At 36.5% G+C, this 17410-nt stretch overlaps 1 protein-coding gene across 7 annotated transcripts in view; it reads left to right on the top strand.

Moving 5' to 3' along the window:
- The window catches only part of Pkn (serine/threonine-protein kinase N), a 183958-nt gene extending 169317 nt beyond the window's left edge, over nt 1-14641 (top strand). For all 7 annotated transcript variants that reach the window (XM_083144599.1, XM_083144602.1, XM_083144598.1 and 4 more), the window contains 6 exons: nt 6681-6860; nt 7992-8143; nt 8777-8996; nt 10887-10994; nt 11904-12044; nt 13990-14641. In XM_083144599.1, coding sequence (XP_083000725.1) covers nt 6681-6860; nt 7992-8143; nt 8777-8996; nt 10887-10994; nt 11904-12044; nt 13990-14133 — 945 coding nt within the window. In that variant the 3' untranslated portion in view covers nt 14134-14641. The remainder of the gene's footprint in view (nt 1-6680; nt 6861-7991; nt 8144-8776; nt 8997-10886; nt 10995-11903; nt 12045-13989) is intronic.
- The last annotated feature ends 2769 nt before the right edge of the window (nt 14642-17410 follow it).

Here is a 17410-nt window from a genome sequence, read left to right as displayed (position 1 = left end):
GTTAAAAGATTAAAAATCAGTAACTTACGTGTGTGAGCATGAGATTTTTCGAACTACGTTTCGAAGGTTATACTACCTCCTTCTTCAGGTTGAAATGATGTTTTCAGACACCTGACATGGTGCCTCGTTGAGAAAGTGATGGTTGAGGATTTAGGTTAAAATAGTATAGGAAAGACACTTTCTATAAAAAAGAATGTAAAATACACATACTAAAACCATGCAATACTCTATAAAAACAAAAGAACGTTCAAAGCTAATGAAGGCAAACTGCCGATCGGTGCTCGGGGTAGGCGAATGCATGGTGTCAGCTCATACCTGGAGAAGGAACTCCTCCCCCCGGTCTTTCCTCAACTGGGGCTCGTGAGTCACCAATCCAAGGTGAATTTAACTTCCACCTCAGCGGCTTTCCTAACCTCAGGGGTAACATGGAAGCCCATCTCGTCTCTACTCCCAGCGGCTTTATTCCATTTTTTAAAAAAGTTTATCCAGCAGTCTTCCAAATTCCCATCATCCCTATTGAGTTTATTCCTATTATCCGCGCATATATAGGCTGCCTCATACACATTCCTGTCCAATTTATTGTTAATCTTCCTAATGACTTCTCTTTTGGCGATCTTATGCTGGTTAACTAATACGTGTTCAGACAATCCTGTCTTGGGTATACCCTCCTTTACATCTTTATCGTGCTCGCCCCACCTAATTTGCATACTCCTCCTGGTCTGTCCCACGTATTCCTTTCCGCATTCACATATTATCCTGTACACTCCCTTTTGCTCTTCAGGGTTATCGCGCCTATCTCCCCTCCCTTTCTTATAAGACGTGAAGTGTTTTTCAATGCTCAGAGGTGCTCTCACACCACATTTTATCCCGTATCCCCTTACAGATTTTTCAATTTTCTCGGAAACATCCTTAAAATATGGAATCCCGACAAAATAAGTGTTCTTCTCACCGTTTCCTACTTCCGTTTTATCTTTATCTTCATCTTCATCCTTTTGTGATAGTTCTTGTCTAACAATCTTTTTTGCTTTCCTAGCTACTTTTTCCATGTCGCAGATGGTATATCCATTCTTTATATCCACCTTCTTTATCCATTCTTCTTATTTTTCTTTCTCTTTTTCGTCATTGCACAGCCTTTCAGCGCGAATGAAAAAGTTAAGAAAAACATTTAACTTAGTTCTATTCGAATGTTGGGATCTCTTATGGAGGTACAGCTCGCCAGCCAACGGTTTATGGAAGACCCCGGTTACAATCCGTTGTCCGGTTTTGGTAAGGCATATGTCTAGAAAATGAATCTTTGCATTGGCCAGATCTTCTCTAGTAAAACCAATTCTGGGATCTTGCTTGCCCAATTGGTTGAAAATGCTATCAAGTTTGGTTTCTTTCCCTATGATGAGGATGACATCTACGTGTCTTCCATAGTATTTTACCCCTGAGGTTAGGAAAGCCACTGAGGTGGAAGTTGAATTCACCTTGGATTGGTGACTCACGAGCCCCAGTTGAGGAAACACCGGGGGGAGGAGTTTTCCTTCTCCAGGTATGAGCTGACACCGTGCATTCGCCTACCCCGAGCACCGATCGGCAGTTCGCCTTCATTAGCTTTGAACGTTCTTTGTTTTTATAGAGTATTGCACGGTTTTAGTATGTGTATTTTACATTCTTTTTTATAGAAAGTGTCTTTCCTATACCATTTTAACCTAAATCCTCAACCATCACTTTCTCGACGAGGCACCATGTCAGATGTCTGAAAACATAGTTTCAACCTGAAGGAGGTAGTATAACCTTCGAAACGTAGTTCGAAAAATCTCATGCTCACACACGTAAGTTACTGATTTTTAATCTTTTAACCTTTAGTTTGTATAATAGAATTTTAGGTTGACATTTTTAGAAGGACAGCGGACCCCTTGACCATCCCCATCCTTCTCGCCCATGATGCCGAAGAAGGACAAGGAGGACTTTCGTAATCGCTGATATTTAGTGTAAATACAAAATATCACTTGGTAGTTTGCTTTTCCCCAGTGTGATTTGATTTTTTTTATTTTTGGTGTTTTACGTCCACTGTATGCACAGTAAGGCTGATCGGGACTGGACCTACTGTTTAAAGTGGGATCTGAACCTCTGAACCACTTGTGCTTCCACAGAGTATCGAACGCGGGACCCCTTGATTACAAGGGGGCGATGCAACCACTGCACCATCGTTCCCCAGTGTGAGTGGACACCTTCAGAGTAAGATAGACCTGATTAGGCAACTTATATCTTTTCTGTCAATTGAATATGGCAACACTGATCTGTATCCGGTAAGGATCACAGACAACTGTGGTGGCTAAACAGGCATGGCAATAACCCACCTCCTCCTCCCCGCCGTAACAGTATTTACCGCGACGCGAAGTCTTCCTTGCGTGGGCTCAGGGCCCTTTCCTCGTGTTGCCTCAAGAGGGTACCGGAACAGTCCTCCTCTTCGCTTTTGACGGTGTAATAGAAAATGTCAGTCTGCAATATTTACTTTACAACAATATTACCAGTTTATGTATGCAATAATATTTTAAGACAGGTTCTTCAATTCTTTATATTTTGTTGTTACCTGCGGTAACAGCGGTTACATGCACGCCACGCCTCTGATGCCTAACTAGTTTTACAATCGGCAAATACAGTTTTTATGAATGATTTATGCCTGTGGTTAACAACAAAAGCATACATGTACAGTCTGTCCGGCTTAAAAGTACAATAAAAGAAAATTTTATAAGTTTTAAGTTTATGAAGATATTTCCGTAGAGTTTTCTTCTACCTATAGAGTAACTCAAAAAGTTTTTGTACATACCTATTACTAGGGTTACCAGATCGCTATAAGGGAAATGTAGGACATAATGTTCCAAAATGTAAGACATTGAGTCAAAGTGCAGGACACAAAACATTCACAATAAATAATACATATTTCTATAGAACACGTTATAGAGTATTTTAAAATTGACACTTTTCAGTTTAAAAAAAATGATTTCTTAACCCTTAGTTCGCCGCCGTAACACATATGTTACAAAAAAAGTATGTCCCTTGTAGCCGCTGTAACACATATGTTACAAACAGCTTTAGATACAATTATCGAGGGTTTGCCACACTTATATTTGTATATTGAGGTTGAAACACTGACAGTTCGTTCGGGAACATAATTTGCAATCGTGTTTCGAAAATTCCAAATCCCCCCACCCCCTCCTTTCTCGGAATATGTCACGTGTTTGGGCTCACCCAAACACGTGTTCGCTCTTCAGTTGACAGACACAATAAATGCTTGGTATTTACGTTGCTGTTTTCCTCCAAGCTTCCAACGCTGTGATTTAGTACTGATAAGGCACACATTCTTCTTTGTGTTTAGACCTGGTGATCGAGCTGAAGTAGTGGCGGGGGGGGGGGGGGGGGTAGGGCAAGGAGAGAGGGGATTGGATGAGGTTTGGCAGTGTCAGCTTTCTATCGCCTCTATGTTAGAAATGCAATGAAGCTTGACGATAGCCAGAGGCCAAAAGCATGAGTCTAAAGCGTGCGTCTATCCAGAAGTATAGACAAAAGAAAGGATTGCAAAGGCTCCCTCCCTCCTCTGTTAGGACTAACAAAGGCCTCACCATAAACACTTCGTATCATATAACATCTCATCGATTTCCCTAACGCACAAACGTTTCCTTCCGGACATATTTCCACAAAGAGCCGTGTGAAAAGGGAGAAATAGATTCACAGTAGCTACACAAGATGCAAGTGCGAACAAAAAAAGCAAAAGTTCGGGTTTTCTCCCCAAAGTAGCTGGAGAAGAGGGGGCAAACTCCAAATTTTTATGATTTTTTCATTGAAATTCGGGGGATGCAGCCCCCGCCCGTAACCCCCCGTGGTTGGGGCATCCAAATTTTACATGGTTGCATGCACTGATGTTCTGCCTGCAAAACAAAAGTTATCTGAAGTAGATTGGTCCCATAGTGTCAGTTATAACAATTTTATGAATAATATGCAAATTGACTAAAATTCGCTAGAGTTTTACGTTTTGCCTTATTATTCAAATTGTATTGCACCCACGAACATGAATCAAGTTTCATTCTGTTGCGGAAGGTCCATTCTTTGAAAAAAAAAAAAAAAAAAAAGCAAAAGTTCCGGTTTTCTCCCCAAAGTAGCTGGAGAAGAGGGGGCAAACTCCACATTTTTTTTTTTCATTGAAATTGGGGGGATGCAGCCCTCGCTCGTAACCCCCCCGTGGTTGGGGCATCCAAATTTTACATGGTTGCATGCACCGATGTATTGCCTGCAAAACAAAAGTTATCCGAAGTAGATTGGTCCCATAGTGCCAGAGTTATTACGATTTTTCTCCATTATGTATACGAATTCAAATTTCCCGCTCAAAGCCTCGGCGACACTGGGCTTACTTTCGTCAGACCGTGCGGCGTACTAAGGGTTAATGAATTCCTTATTTCAAAATTTCCAAACTTGTAATCATACCAAACAATGCACCTTTTTTAACTACTTCTCAGAGGAGACAATTTTTCCCAAAATTTCAGGTTTAGTCAAAATATATTTATGAGAGACTGGACAGTCAAACTCTTTGATATTATATGAACCAGTACCAAACTTCTAAGACTTAATGAAAAAAAAAATTCTTGTGAGTCCTTTGCGCTGATGGTAATGAAAGTAATCTCTCAACGTTTGCATTATGAACTGTAATGGCAAACAAATATTCAGCGATTACCGTAATTGAAATGGTTCTAAAGTTTCATCTTGGGTATTTTTTAGTTGAATAACAGGGTGTCTACCAAAATAACAAATCCAAAATTCTTGAGTTTTTCAGGACTACTTCTTTACATTTTTTCGGTTTTCTTTACCTAAGTAGGATTCGATTGGAAATTAACAATAAAGAAAATAATATTTAAGAAAATCCTACCAAAAGGCCGGTTAAAATGAAAACTGCAGCAGTATATAACGAGTGATTTAGACCTATTTTATCTATTAATGCATGCTGGACACATTTGGCAGACTAGAGAGTCTCTGGCGTCTGGACTCACAGCCAGTATAATCTTATGTGGGACTCGTGTTGTCGTCCCAATATGTTTGTGATTGTCTCTTCATCCATCATCTTACCACCATTCATCCTCATCTTCGCGATTAGCCAAAGGGGCAAAAAAGTTAAGTAAAATAAACGAAATCAACTAATCAGTCATTGGGGTAGCAATAATTCTTGACCACAAGTATAATATCTTGACTTCTTGACCTACTTTCTTGTCTTTCACGACTTTCTTGACTGGTAGATACCATAAATAACTTCGTTCTCTATACTCCTGCTTTACAATCAAAATAATGAATAAGAATGGGAAACACCTTGTTTCATCAGTATACCTGTAAACCCGATGGCAAGAAATTACCCTCAGGCATTGAAATGTCACATCATCAGAATGTGGCCCCAAAAGTTTTTTTCATTAATTGCTTCCGTTTTTCCATTTGTCCTCTAGCAGGACAATATTTTCTTTTCTTTTTCGGCAATGACTGAATCAAAATAAATGTCACTATTGAGTTTGGGAGTGCAGTCCGTAGACTTGTAGCTTGCACGATTTCTCTTTGTTAAACTGAAACACGTATTTTCCTAATTCATATTTTGTGGCGCTCAAAATGTAGGACATTTATGACATTTTTTCAAATTCTTCCTGGAACCAAGGCTAAAATGTAGGACATGTCCGGGAAAAACCGGACGTCTGGTAACCCTACCTAGTACACCTCAATATGAGCACCATTAGTTGCTCTACAGATGTCCAAACTGTGTTCAAGCTCCACCCATGTGTTGTTCAGCATTACTGGAGTCACATTTCAGATTGCAGCACAAATGCGATGTCGTAGATCAGGAAAGTCATGAACTCGTGTCTGATACACTTGTGACTTTACAAAACCCCAAAGAAAAAATCAAGAGGAGTAATGTCCGGAGATCTAGGGGGCTACTGACTCTACGACTGTTCAATTCAATTCAGTTTAGTAAGCCGGACACGCTGTATATATTTAAGGGCTGAGCCTGAATCAATATCGGAAAGTTTCGGTTCGATTTTAGTGACCAATGTTGGACCGATACTTCTCCAGCATTTTGATCTTTCACGACGTCCACAAAAATGCAATGAGACACTAATTATCCTGGAAGTTAAGCAAAGTTTGAAGTTTTTCAATGATTTTACACCAATATTATGTGGGGGGGAAAATGTGTTTTGTATTTACATAAGAGGTATTTTAATATTAAAATGTAACTTTTTAATATTTCAAAGCCAAACTTTGGTAAATTGATGCGTATAGTTGGAGTTCAATACTCCAATTTGATGTCAGATAAATATTTTGGCATTTATTTTTGTTTTTTATTACTGTATTGTTATTTTACTTATGTTACATGCAACACTTTTTCGGAGAATATTTCATGTATAGATTTTTTTTTTTTTTTTTTTTTTCCCAACAACAATGTGGAATAAAAATTATTCTTCTGATTGTCATGCTAAGTAGAAGACAAGATGTTCATTTTAGTATGTTATGAGGGAACTGGAAGGTTATTTCAAAAGTAATGGGGTTTGATTTTTCAAAATGAGTGGGGGAACCCACCTAATTCACTCTTCCAAGGGGCTGTTTTTATTTGCATTATTATGCACCTAAATCATTTTCCTTGTGAACCATATTTTTCTTTGTTTCAGGTCATTTTGTCACAGTACCGCAACACCGGAGAATATTTTGCTATTAAGGCCTTGAAAAAGGGTGACATCATAGCTCGAGATGAAGTTGAATCTTTGCTGGCAGAGAAGAGGATATTTGAAGTGGCCAATTCAATGCGTCATCCATTTCTTGTTAATTTGTTTTCATGTTTTCAAACAGAGGTAAGCAAGGTTTATTTACAATTGCAGTCATGCACTTATGGTGTATCTGCATGAACAAATTTTGGAAATGTATAGTTTAAAAATTAAAGTGGAAGTATATCAGTGATTATATAGTCCATGGGATCCCCCTGCTCTTTTACAATCAAATATTAGTGTATTAATTTTATACAATGTCAGTCGTATTGTTTGCTTGAGAGAGTTTAAACACATTATCTGCATTAATGCACATATATTTCAATCCACTGGTGCATATCTTTGTAACAGTAGGAGAACGAAACTTATAAAATTAAGGTGGGGGTTGAATATAGAGAAAAATGCTCTCTTTACTTCCACTTAAATATTTTTTAATTAATAATAAAAATATTGTAAATTGTCTGTGTAATCTGAAATTGAAAAATCCTATTGACCTTTGTAACAATTTTTCTTTATTTGATTTAATGAGGTTGAAGAAAGGTTACCAGTATAATAGTTAATTTACCAGCTCAGAAGCTTAGCACATCAACTGGTGACTTCTGATCTATTCTACTAAAGTTTCCAGGGGCCCATTCTGAAAGTCTCACGAGTTGAATGCGAGAGCGATATGACGCAACATGCACAAGATGAGTGTGCCTCAACTGTTCTTACAATGTGATCAAAATTAGTAAGAGTATCAGCAGTAGAATTTATTTCTGTCAGAAAGACATGCCTTCCGCTGGACGCCATGCAGAAACTTTCTATAAACAAATCGTTGCACCTGCGCCATAGTGGAAAAAATTAATAAGAGCAAGAAAATCTAATCTTTAAGAAAACAAATTTTGCATATCGTGAGCATCCCATAAGTCTGTAAAATAACTGGTTTCACCAGGTTCACGAGCCCAGTTATCTTCGTTGAATTCCTTCCTTGCTCAGACTTTCAGAATGCACCCCAGATTGGAGTCGCAGCCTGGGCATAGATGTTCTTTGTAAGTATCCCTTTATCAATTTCATCCAATCATCACATCATCCATACCCTTCCAATTAGCCAAAATTGGCAGAAATGTGACTTTAAATAGAAACACAATACGTAACTACCCTTGATATCCTTTTATGTCCTTATGTATATATGTATTAGTTTTTAAAGTTTTTTTTATATTTACTTTCTTTTCCTCCTAGTGTCATGTATGTTTTGTAATGGAGTATGCTGCTGGAGGAGATCTTATGATGCACATACATGCCGATGTGTTTTCTGAACAAAGAGCAGTGTTTTATGCAGCATGTGTTGTTCTGGGCCTTCAGTATCTTCACGAGAGCAAAATTATATACAGGTAATTGTTTGTTTTTTTCAATGAAATTTCAGTGATGGCATCCCACAATTTCTGATGTTTTTAATTATTTTCGTATAATTGTCGCAGTTATTTTTTTTTGCTACAAGCAATGTGTGGTATGTAAAATACAGTCAAAGTACATGTTTTTTAAATAGTAGTGTATTTTGTCATATTTCAAGTATTTTGATGCTCTGCACCAACCTCAATCCCTATGTGTGGCACAATTTACTAGTAATGGAATCTAAGATAGCCGATATATGGGAAGTAAGGTACTGAAGAATATGTACTAAAAGTACATGTTAAGGTCTGATGTAGCAAATTATACATATGAAATAGCAATTTTTTGTTAACTAAAGTACAGATTAACAGATCTGGAATGTGCACAAAAAGATTCTCATAAGAGGCATCATATCAGGTGCTTTGACATTACAGAAGTAAAATTTTGTCGACCAATGTTATAGTTTAGAAGAAAAAGAGAATGATAGTAGTAACAATTTCTGAGTTACAAACTGCATGTCTTACATTTTTAAAGTTCAAGTCAAGAATAGTCCAACCGGAAAACACAAAAATTGTCTTAAATAATTTTTCTTTTTGCACTGTGCATTGCTATAACATATTTTGTATTTCTAACAGGGATTTGAAGCTGGATAATTTGTTGCTGGATACGGAGGGATATGTGAAAATTGCTGATTTTGGGCTCTGCAAAGAAGGAATGGGATTTGGAGATAGAACAGGCACCTTCTGCGGTACTCCAGAGTTTTTGGCACCCGAAGTGCTGACTGAAACATCATACACACGTGCTGTTGACTGGTGGGGCCTTGGAGTTCTTATTTTTGAAATGCTTGTGGGTGAGGTAAGTAGTCTTGCTGAACTGTCAAGTCTTTTTTATATTATGGTACTTTTTGTGCATGTTGTGTAAACTCTGCACAACTATAGGAATGAATTATGCCATCTAAAGGCAGTAAATGATAATGAAATGATTTATTTAGTAATTAAAAGTAATTTTACTCAAGGTGGATTGATTTAAATCACTTTTAATATATAATTTATAGAATAATGTACATAAGGATTTTGTACATATCAGAATTACTTTTGGTAAAAGTACATTAATCTTGTAATCATTTAATGGTGTTTATTTGGCTCTTAAGAAAGAACAAGGAAGGAAACATAATATATGTGCTGATGGTGTGAAGCTCATACGAAAGGAAATTTAAACTGTAAACACACGTAACTTTATCTTGAAATGGACTTTAATAATTTTTATGGGCAGATATACCAAACATTTTCTGTAGAAAAATATATAAAATACTAATTATGTTAAACCATAAATAGTGTCATTATCATTAAACTGTAAAGAAACATGGCAGCTGATATTTTGCACACTAGCATTAAAGAAAGTGCCAAAATTCAGCTACAAGGACAAATATTTTGTTAAAATTATAGAGTACATCCAGAATATGTTATTTTTATTAGAAGAAAAGTTACTGAAATTATTGTAGTTTCACTAACACACTCAACAAACGTTTCCATAGTAGGTTCATATATACAGTACAAAAAACAGAAAAATGTATATTTACATATATTTTTTATTTACTTTAATCAAACTGTTCAAATATTTTGCAGGGCCGTTTATGGGAAAGAGCCTCTCTCTGAAAAACAATATCTACGTGTATGGTGCCAAAAACCATATAATTAACTTTAAACATGTTTTTTTTAAATAATAAAAACTATTTCAATAATAAAAATCAGATTTAAATCAAGAAATCATCAAAGATTATTTTTTAAATGAAAATGACTATTTTCATCCACCCTGATTTTACTTATAAGTGATGGCAGCTGTGGGGCACTAATATAAAAACAAATCTTGTTACTTTTATCGCTATTGGAGGAAAACTGTGCCACAGAGGGATAAAAAATGAAGATGTTTCTATGTGAATATGAGGCATTAATGTCATGACTGTGAGGAAAAGTAACTCTTAGACACCCAAGTTGTTGTTTTCTATAGTATTACCCTAAAACTATGCCCTTCCAGTATGAAGTTATGTGCTTTCAAATTAAATGTATAAACCAGGAGCTAGCAGGGTTGACCAGAATCTTCTGGTAGGTTTCTCTTCTGTCGCAGTTCTACATTTATCAGAAATAGCAGAAACATCTGTAAAAGAACTTCAGTAAGTATTATAGAAAGTCAGTCTGTATTCCTATAGTTTTATTTCCCATACCTTGAGAGGTCTCGCAGAAGACTGAACAAGTTTGAACTCTCTGCAAAAGACAGCTCCTGTATTTCCAGTTGCAACTTTAAGTTGATTTTATTAACTCGTAAATTCTCTCCCAGACTGTTGTGTAATAACATACATTATGTAGTCAGTGACATGCATTTGTACATGTATGTACATAAATGTACTATCAGAAGGGAAATCTTTATTTTGTGTAATAAGCATAGTTTTTAAATCAAATTTAGGGTTTTATTCACCATTTTAACACCAAAATGCCATTTTATATACCACTTTTAATCTCAAAATATACCCAGTTTTAGTACCAAAATCTTGATATTTTATTCACCAGATATATGTGGCTGTAATTGTACATGAAGTGTGTGTAATTGTGCTGCAAGTTAGATATCATAGTGTCTATTACCATGTAGAAATAAGTACATTTGTCCTACTGTTTAAAATAAAGGAACTTCATTTTCATAATACTGAATTTAGTTGAGTTAAGAAAATAACGATACAATTTTTACTTTCAGTCCCCGTTCCCTGGAGATGATGAAGAGGAAGTGTTCGACAGTATTGTAAATGATGAAGTTCGTTACCCACGGTTCCTCTCGTTAGAAGCAATTGCCATCATGAGAAGGGTGAGAATTTTTATTTACATATAAAACTGTGTGAAAGTAGTTGGATAGCTACAAACCATGCACGGATTGAATGTAAGATGAAGCATGATTCAAATTTAATAATACAATGGTAATGTACTTGTTTTAAGGTGGCCGCGGTGGCTCAGTCGGTAACGCGTCTGACTACCATGCTCAAGGTCCCGGGTTCGATCCCCGGCCGGTTCAAATCCGGGAACTTTTCTAACGATGGAAGCGGCCCCGGCGCCCACCCAGCGTCGAATAACATGGGTACCTGGGGGAAACCCTGGGGGGTAAAGGCGGCCAGGGGCGTGATGCTGATCACATCACCCCCAGTCACGACCGGATCAAGAAAGTGTGGGGCGTTACCCCCACACCCCCTATACGCCTTCATGGCATGGTGCTAAGCACAGGGGAACACTTTACCTTTTTTTTTTTTTTTTTAATGTACTGGTTTTATGCATAGTAGATTTAATTAACATTCCACTTCTTGTAATTTCGACAATAGTTGGTGTGCTCATTTCGAGGTAGCTCACTAGATGTCACTTCCATCCAAGTCATAAATTGATTTTGTTTAAAACTTGTTACCAGGAGTTATGGACTTGTCCTTGGTGTGTGTTGAGAATTGGACAATTACAGAGGATCTCATATCTTTCTTTTTGTAGCAGGTGTAACTAGCAGTGTGGGTAAATTTCAATTTACTTTAAGGGGCTGTATATAAATTTTAAAGTGTTAGCCCTTGGCTTCGTCTTAATGATGTTTGCATACTGTGTTTTATGGAACTAAATTTGTTAAACAACTTCCCATCCAAACAAGGGAAAGACATCTTTACAAGTTTATAAACAGCCCCTAACCAGCATTAACTGTAATTCACTTTCTTTATGATGGTCCATGTAGTTTATTTGTTTTTAGCTTCTGCGGAAAAATCCTGAACGCCGCCTGGGCTCAAGTGAAAGAGATGCTGAGGATGTCAAAAGGCAAGCCTTCTTTAGGAACATAAATTGGGAAGACCTCTTGCTGCGTCGTGTGAAACCTCCTTTTGTTCCAACAGTGGTGAGTATCTGTCTTTTTAATTTAGAATTTTGTCTATGTACAGCTTGCCATATACAATCGCTGTGTACCATACATGCAGGATCATCAGCTGAGAGTCACATGACTGTAACGACAAATCTGCATCCTTTGCATAAAGTTCCTTCTAGTGATGGCATGGCCACCAGGGATTTTGGCAATGTCGTTTGATCTCTTTCCTCACAGTGTTTTGATCTCGGTCTATGCACCCACCGGCAATCGTATGTGGCAAGCTGTATCGTGCAGACAATATATACATATAATTTTGAGTAGTATCTTATTATGAAACTTGAAATGTGTGTACTACATTCTCTCAATATAAATGCATATCAATGATATTAGCATATAACAGTTGGGCTGAAAAGTTCATAGGCTGACTCATAGATGGCGTTACTAGAATTAAATCCATGTGATTTTTACTTAGTACTAACCTTCAAAAGATACTTGTATAAATTTCACAGCTGCCAGATAATTAGTTCGTGAGATATAGCATTGTGAGTGAAGCAGCTTTTGTTATTGTGAAAAAAAGGATAAAAAAGAATTTCGTGTGTTAATAAAGCATTGCTTTTTGGCGAAAAAAAATACTGTTGAAGCCAAGGCTTGGCTTGATAAACATTATTCGGACTCTGCACCAGGAAAATCAACCGTTGAGAAGTGGTTTGCTAAATTTAAACAAGGCGAAATGAGCATCGAAGACGATGCACGCAGTGGATGCCCCAAAGAGGCTGTTACCGACTAAAACATCAAAAAAGTCCACAAAATAATTTTAAATGATCGTAAAGTGAAGTTGATCGAGATAGCTGAGACTTTAAAAATATCAAAGGAACGTGTTGGACATATTGTGCATGAATATTTGAACATGCGAAAGCTGTGCAAAAGAGTGCTGTTTCATCAAGACAATGCACCGTGTCACAAATCAATGAAAACGATGGCAAAATTATATGAATTAGACTACGAATTGCTTCCCCATCCACCATATTCTCCAGATCTGGCCCCCAGTGACTTTTTCCTGTTTGCAGACCTTAAAAGAATGCTCGCTGGAAAGAAATTTAGCACTGATGAAGAGGTAATCGCCGAAACTGAGGCCTATTTTGAGGCTAAAGAGAAATCGTACTATAAAAATGGCATCGAAAAATTGTATGACCGCTATAATCGTTGTATCGCCCTCGAAGGCAACTATATTGAATAATAAAATCGAATTTTGTCAAAAAAATATTTTTTACTATGTTAGCCTACGAACTTTTCAGCCCAACTGTTACAGGGATGCACATAATTAGGTGTGGTTTTAAAGTAGCAGAAATGGAATGAACATGTTTCACTAGAAATATAGAAATTTTATATAAATATGATACTTGATTATGTTCTTTCTTAACTTCACTGGTGTGTAAGTTTTGTTTATGATAATGTAATAACATTACTATTCATGAGCATCTTAATCCTATAAAGTTGAAGGAATATGTTACCCACAATCTACTAGAACTGAGATTGACTATAGCATGTTTAAGATGCATATTTTGTGCATGTTAATGTCAAGTGCCCATTAAGTGGTTGTCCACATCAATTTCATCTAAGTAGTGCAACCGTGAAGTATAGTTCAGATGCAAATAACTTGTCTAATGTTTTTAATCTGAAGGTTTATTTACTACCATAATATTTAATATACTTATTACTTAGATGAAAAATCTGGGATTATTATTGTTAAAAAAATATTTACTAGAATAAAGTGTTTTTTAGTGTCAATTGAGTAAAGATAAGAACATGCAATACTCTTATAAACAAACAAAGCAATAGGAGCTTTGATGAGATACTTGCCCAGTAAGGTTTTAACGATTCTTGCCATTATAACAGCAACTTGAGTTGAATTTGTCTTAAACAGAATATAACAACAAAATTTGCAAGATATGACTCAAACTTGTTGTTTTGCACACAGCGCTCCATGGAAGACGTCAGTAATTTTGATGAAGAGTTCACATCCGAAAAACCGCTTTTAACGCCTCCGAAAGATCCTCGAGCCCTGACAGATGAAGAGCAGAATCTTTTCAAAGATTTCACGTACATGGCAGATTGGTGCTGACGGCAATATTAATCGCAGGAAGCGGGCATCTTGAAAAGAGCATTCATTGCGAGTGAAGATTAACTATCATTATCATCTATTACCAGTTGAAAGTGTTCTGTGAATATGGAATGAATATGCACATTGTCATCTGAAAGACGCATAGACGAGTACTTGTGCCTTTTAAAGCTGTGCTTCAAAGCCAGTATCTTCTGCTGCAGATTTCGTTGCCCCATTTTTGTGATTTACTGGTTTCATCCGTGAAGAAAATTCGTACGTTACAGATTGAAAGGAAGGCATCATTCTTTAGTTTTATAACTGTGAACTTTTGTTGTCAGAATGGATATTTTTTCGTCAAGTGAATGAAGTTGGAAAGTTAATTTTGTTGGGAGATGAAACTTAGATATTTTTTTTCTGTGAACTGCGACAAGATTTTTACCCGGTCGCAACGTAATTTATAATTTGTTTTTTGTGTTGAATTACGTAGCTGAAAACTAATAAACTTATTGATTCAGTGGGCTCCTGTCTTCCACAATGAAGACATGCAAGTTTTTAATTCGATCATATGTTGTAATTGTAGCATATAGATACTTAATAGTGAACCCTGGTTTGTGGGAGAAAAAGGATGTGTTAACGCTCAATGGCCTTCTTTGTATCTACTAATACTCCTTCGACCTGACGCCGTGCATGTGAAAAGATTCAGGTTGCATTGTGTAATTCAATGATATTGTCTGTTTGTGGCCTTTCTATTTTATCCTTGTTCTGAAGAGACATGGAGTGACTGCACATGCAATCGTGTGTGTGTGTGTGTGCGTGCGTGCTTATTTCTCTGTGTGTGAATGTGTGCGTGCGTGCTTCTGAATGAATAAACCAGTCTAGTTTAGTAGTAGAGTGAAATGTGGAGTTTGATATTTACAGTAGCTGATTTCTTTCGTTGAAGTCTTTCACCAAAATGTTCTAATTGCTTTCAAGATACTGTGGTGCTAGTTTAATTGTTTCTGAAGAACAGATTGTGTGTCAAAATGTGCTTATGTAACATTCTAGTAAATGCAAGTACTATATTTACATATTTTTTTAAACGCAGCTCACAAAAATAACAAGTAGTAAAGTAATATTTAGTGTTTGTAAATATGTGTAACTACTTTGACATATGAAGTGAATTTGTTATTTTGAATTATATATTTTCAGTTAATGGTATTGTGTTAGAGGTTTACGAGTTGTCTATAGGTCTCTGTACATTTATCTATAAAAATTGCAATGAATTGTAATAAGTAAAAAATAATTTTAAGTTATGTTGTAAATAAGCAATAATGAAACACCATGTGGTTTGTTGCTTGGAATTCTTGCAGACCATTGTCATATGGGGAACACTGTATCTGTCTTACAGTATCATTTCATTGTCTGCCAAAGACTTATTTTAACGTCAATTCTTTCATAAAGGTGATTGCATACAAGTAAACAAGTAATAAGAACCAGATGTTAAATTGTTACAGTGAGGTTGCATTGTTCAGATGATTGCAAATTCGTATAACCCAGTTTGTGTTTGTACATTTATGAAGAGCATGGTGTAAGATATATTTATTTTTTATCAGATATTGTACGTATTTTAAGAACATGTTCAACACAAGAATCAATGCAGCACTTAGACGGACATCCTTTCCTTGTCTGTCGTTACAGTATATTTTTTGACTGAATTTTGCTCCTGAACTTAAAAGTGTCTTAGGGATCTATATACACAATTGCCTTTTGTTATCCTGCATCAGTTGAAATGTTCAAGACTTCTGACGCGGTGACAGTTTTGTGATGTTTTATAAGGTTCAAGGCTCAACCACAAAGTTGCAGTGCCTCATACATAGCCTTGTAAGAAATGTGAATGCTTTGTTCCTGATAATCTTTTCACTTAACAACTTATGTATGCTAAGCACTGATGGTGAAATGTAAAAGATGGCAGCTCATATTTAAAGTTGTATCTGTACAGTTCAGTTTGTGAGACAACTAAAAATAATTGAATGAATGGGCAGAGAAAAAATATTTGAGATGTGGGTTGTGTGTAATAAAAAAAGAAAGTAAAATATTTAATTGTGTAACCCCACAGGTTATCTGGAAATATGGTAGCTTTGTGAAAGAAGATACCTTCTTTCTCTCCCTTATTGCATTTGTACAGTGGAATGGAATTGTTGCAGCTACACAGAGCAGAGTTACTATTCTGATCTATAATACAAACAGTCATTAATAAAATTTTGTGTTATTTATTAATATTCACAATCCTCTACAATCGTGGGTATAAAGTATAAAAGTCAGGGAATATGTTCCTAATATCATTATTTGTAATCTTTTTTTTTTGTATTACTTTTTTTAAAGCATGGAAGCGTACTCCAATCAAAATTCTAAACTAGTAAAGTAGGGATGGGACAGATTAATTGATACCCTATCAGTATCGGCCAATATAGGCATATCAGTTTGTCAGTAAAATTACCGATTTTTGTTACCAATCCAATATATCTATAAATATCTTATAATTTACTGCAAAATTGTCCCATTTTGTTATAAATTTTTATGGGTAATCTGCAAGCCCTACTTTTTGAAAAAGTAGATGTCTAAATATGCAACTTCTTTTGCAATGCATTCACCTGGAAAAGCACATTAAGGAGGTCAATGAACCATTCAAGTTCTATGTTTATCATTTGGGATTTTATGTCTGTTGTCGGTATCGGGAAATTTGATATCTGTCCATCCCTAGATTTTAGTGTATATTTGATCTGCAAACAAGAAACTATACAGCTTGCCACATGACTGCAACTGCCAATCCTCGTTACTGGTAGTGAAGCTGCTTCTGTTGAAGATATGGCCACCAGGTATTCTGGCAATGTTGCATGTCTATTTTCCACTGTTTCTTTCTCGGCCTGTGCAGCCATCAGCCATCATATGTCACAAGTGTGCGGTAAGGAAAGGCGGGGCAAGCGCTGCTTGCGTTATTTTTTAAACCACTTTTGATATCTTAAGACCGTGTTTTTCAATGCCCTTATACACCTTAGAATGGAATTTATTTACTATAAGATATTTACATTACAGAATTTTCATTTCCCCTATTTTCAAGCCTGTTCTATTGTCTTGAAACATAAACTGGCTGCACTCTTGACGATGTTGCCGATGTGGCACGACTGACCGCGTTAGAGGAAGAGGACTGCTTGCCTTGCTCCCCGCTTTTCAAGTGACTTAAGCAGTTCTTGCATGGTCACTCGATCCCCATTCACGAAGAAAAAGGACCGAGGGCAAGCAACACCAAGCCCGCATCTTT

The sequence above is a fragment of the Lepisma saccharinum genome, chromosome 23, assembly GCF_977018435.1.
Source record: "Lepisma saccharinum chromosome 23, izLepSacc3.1, whole genome shotgun sequence".
NCBI classification, from domain to species: domain Eukaryota; kingdom Metazoa; phylum Arthropoda; class Insecta; order Zygentoma; family Lepismatidae; genus Lepisma; species Lepisma saccharinum.
This window is presented reverse-complemented; position numbering and strand designations above follow the sequence as displayed.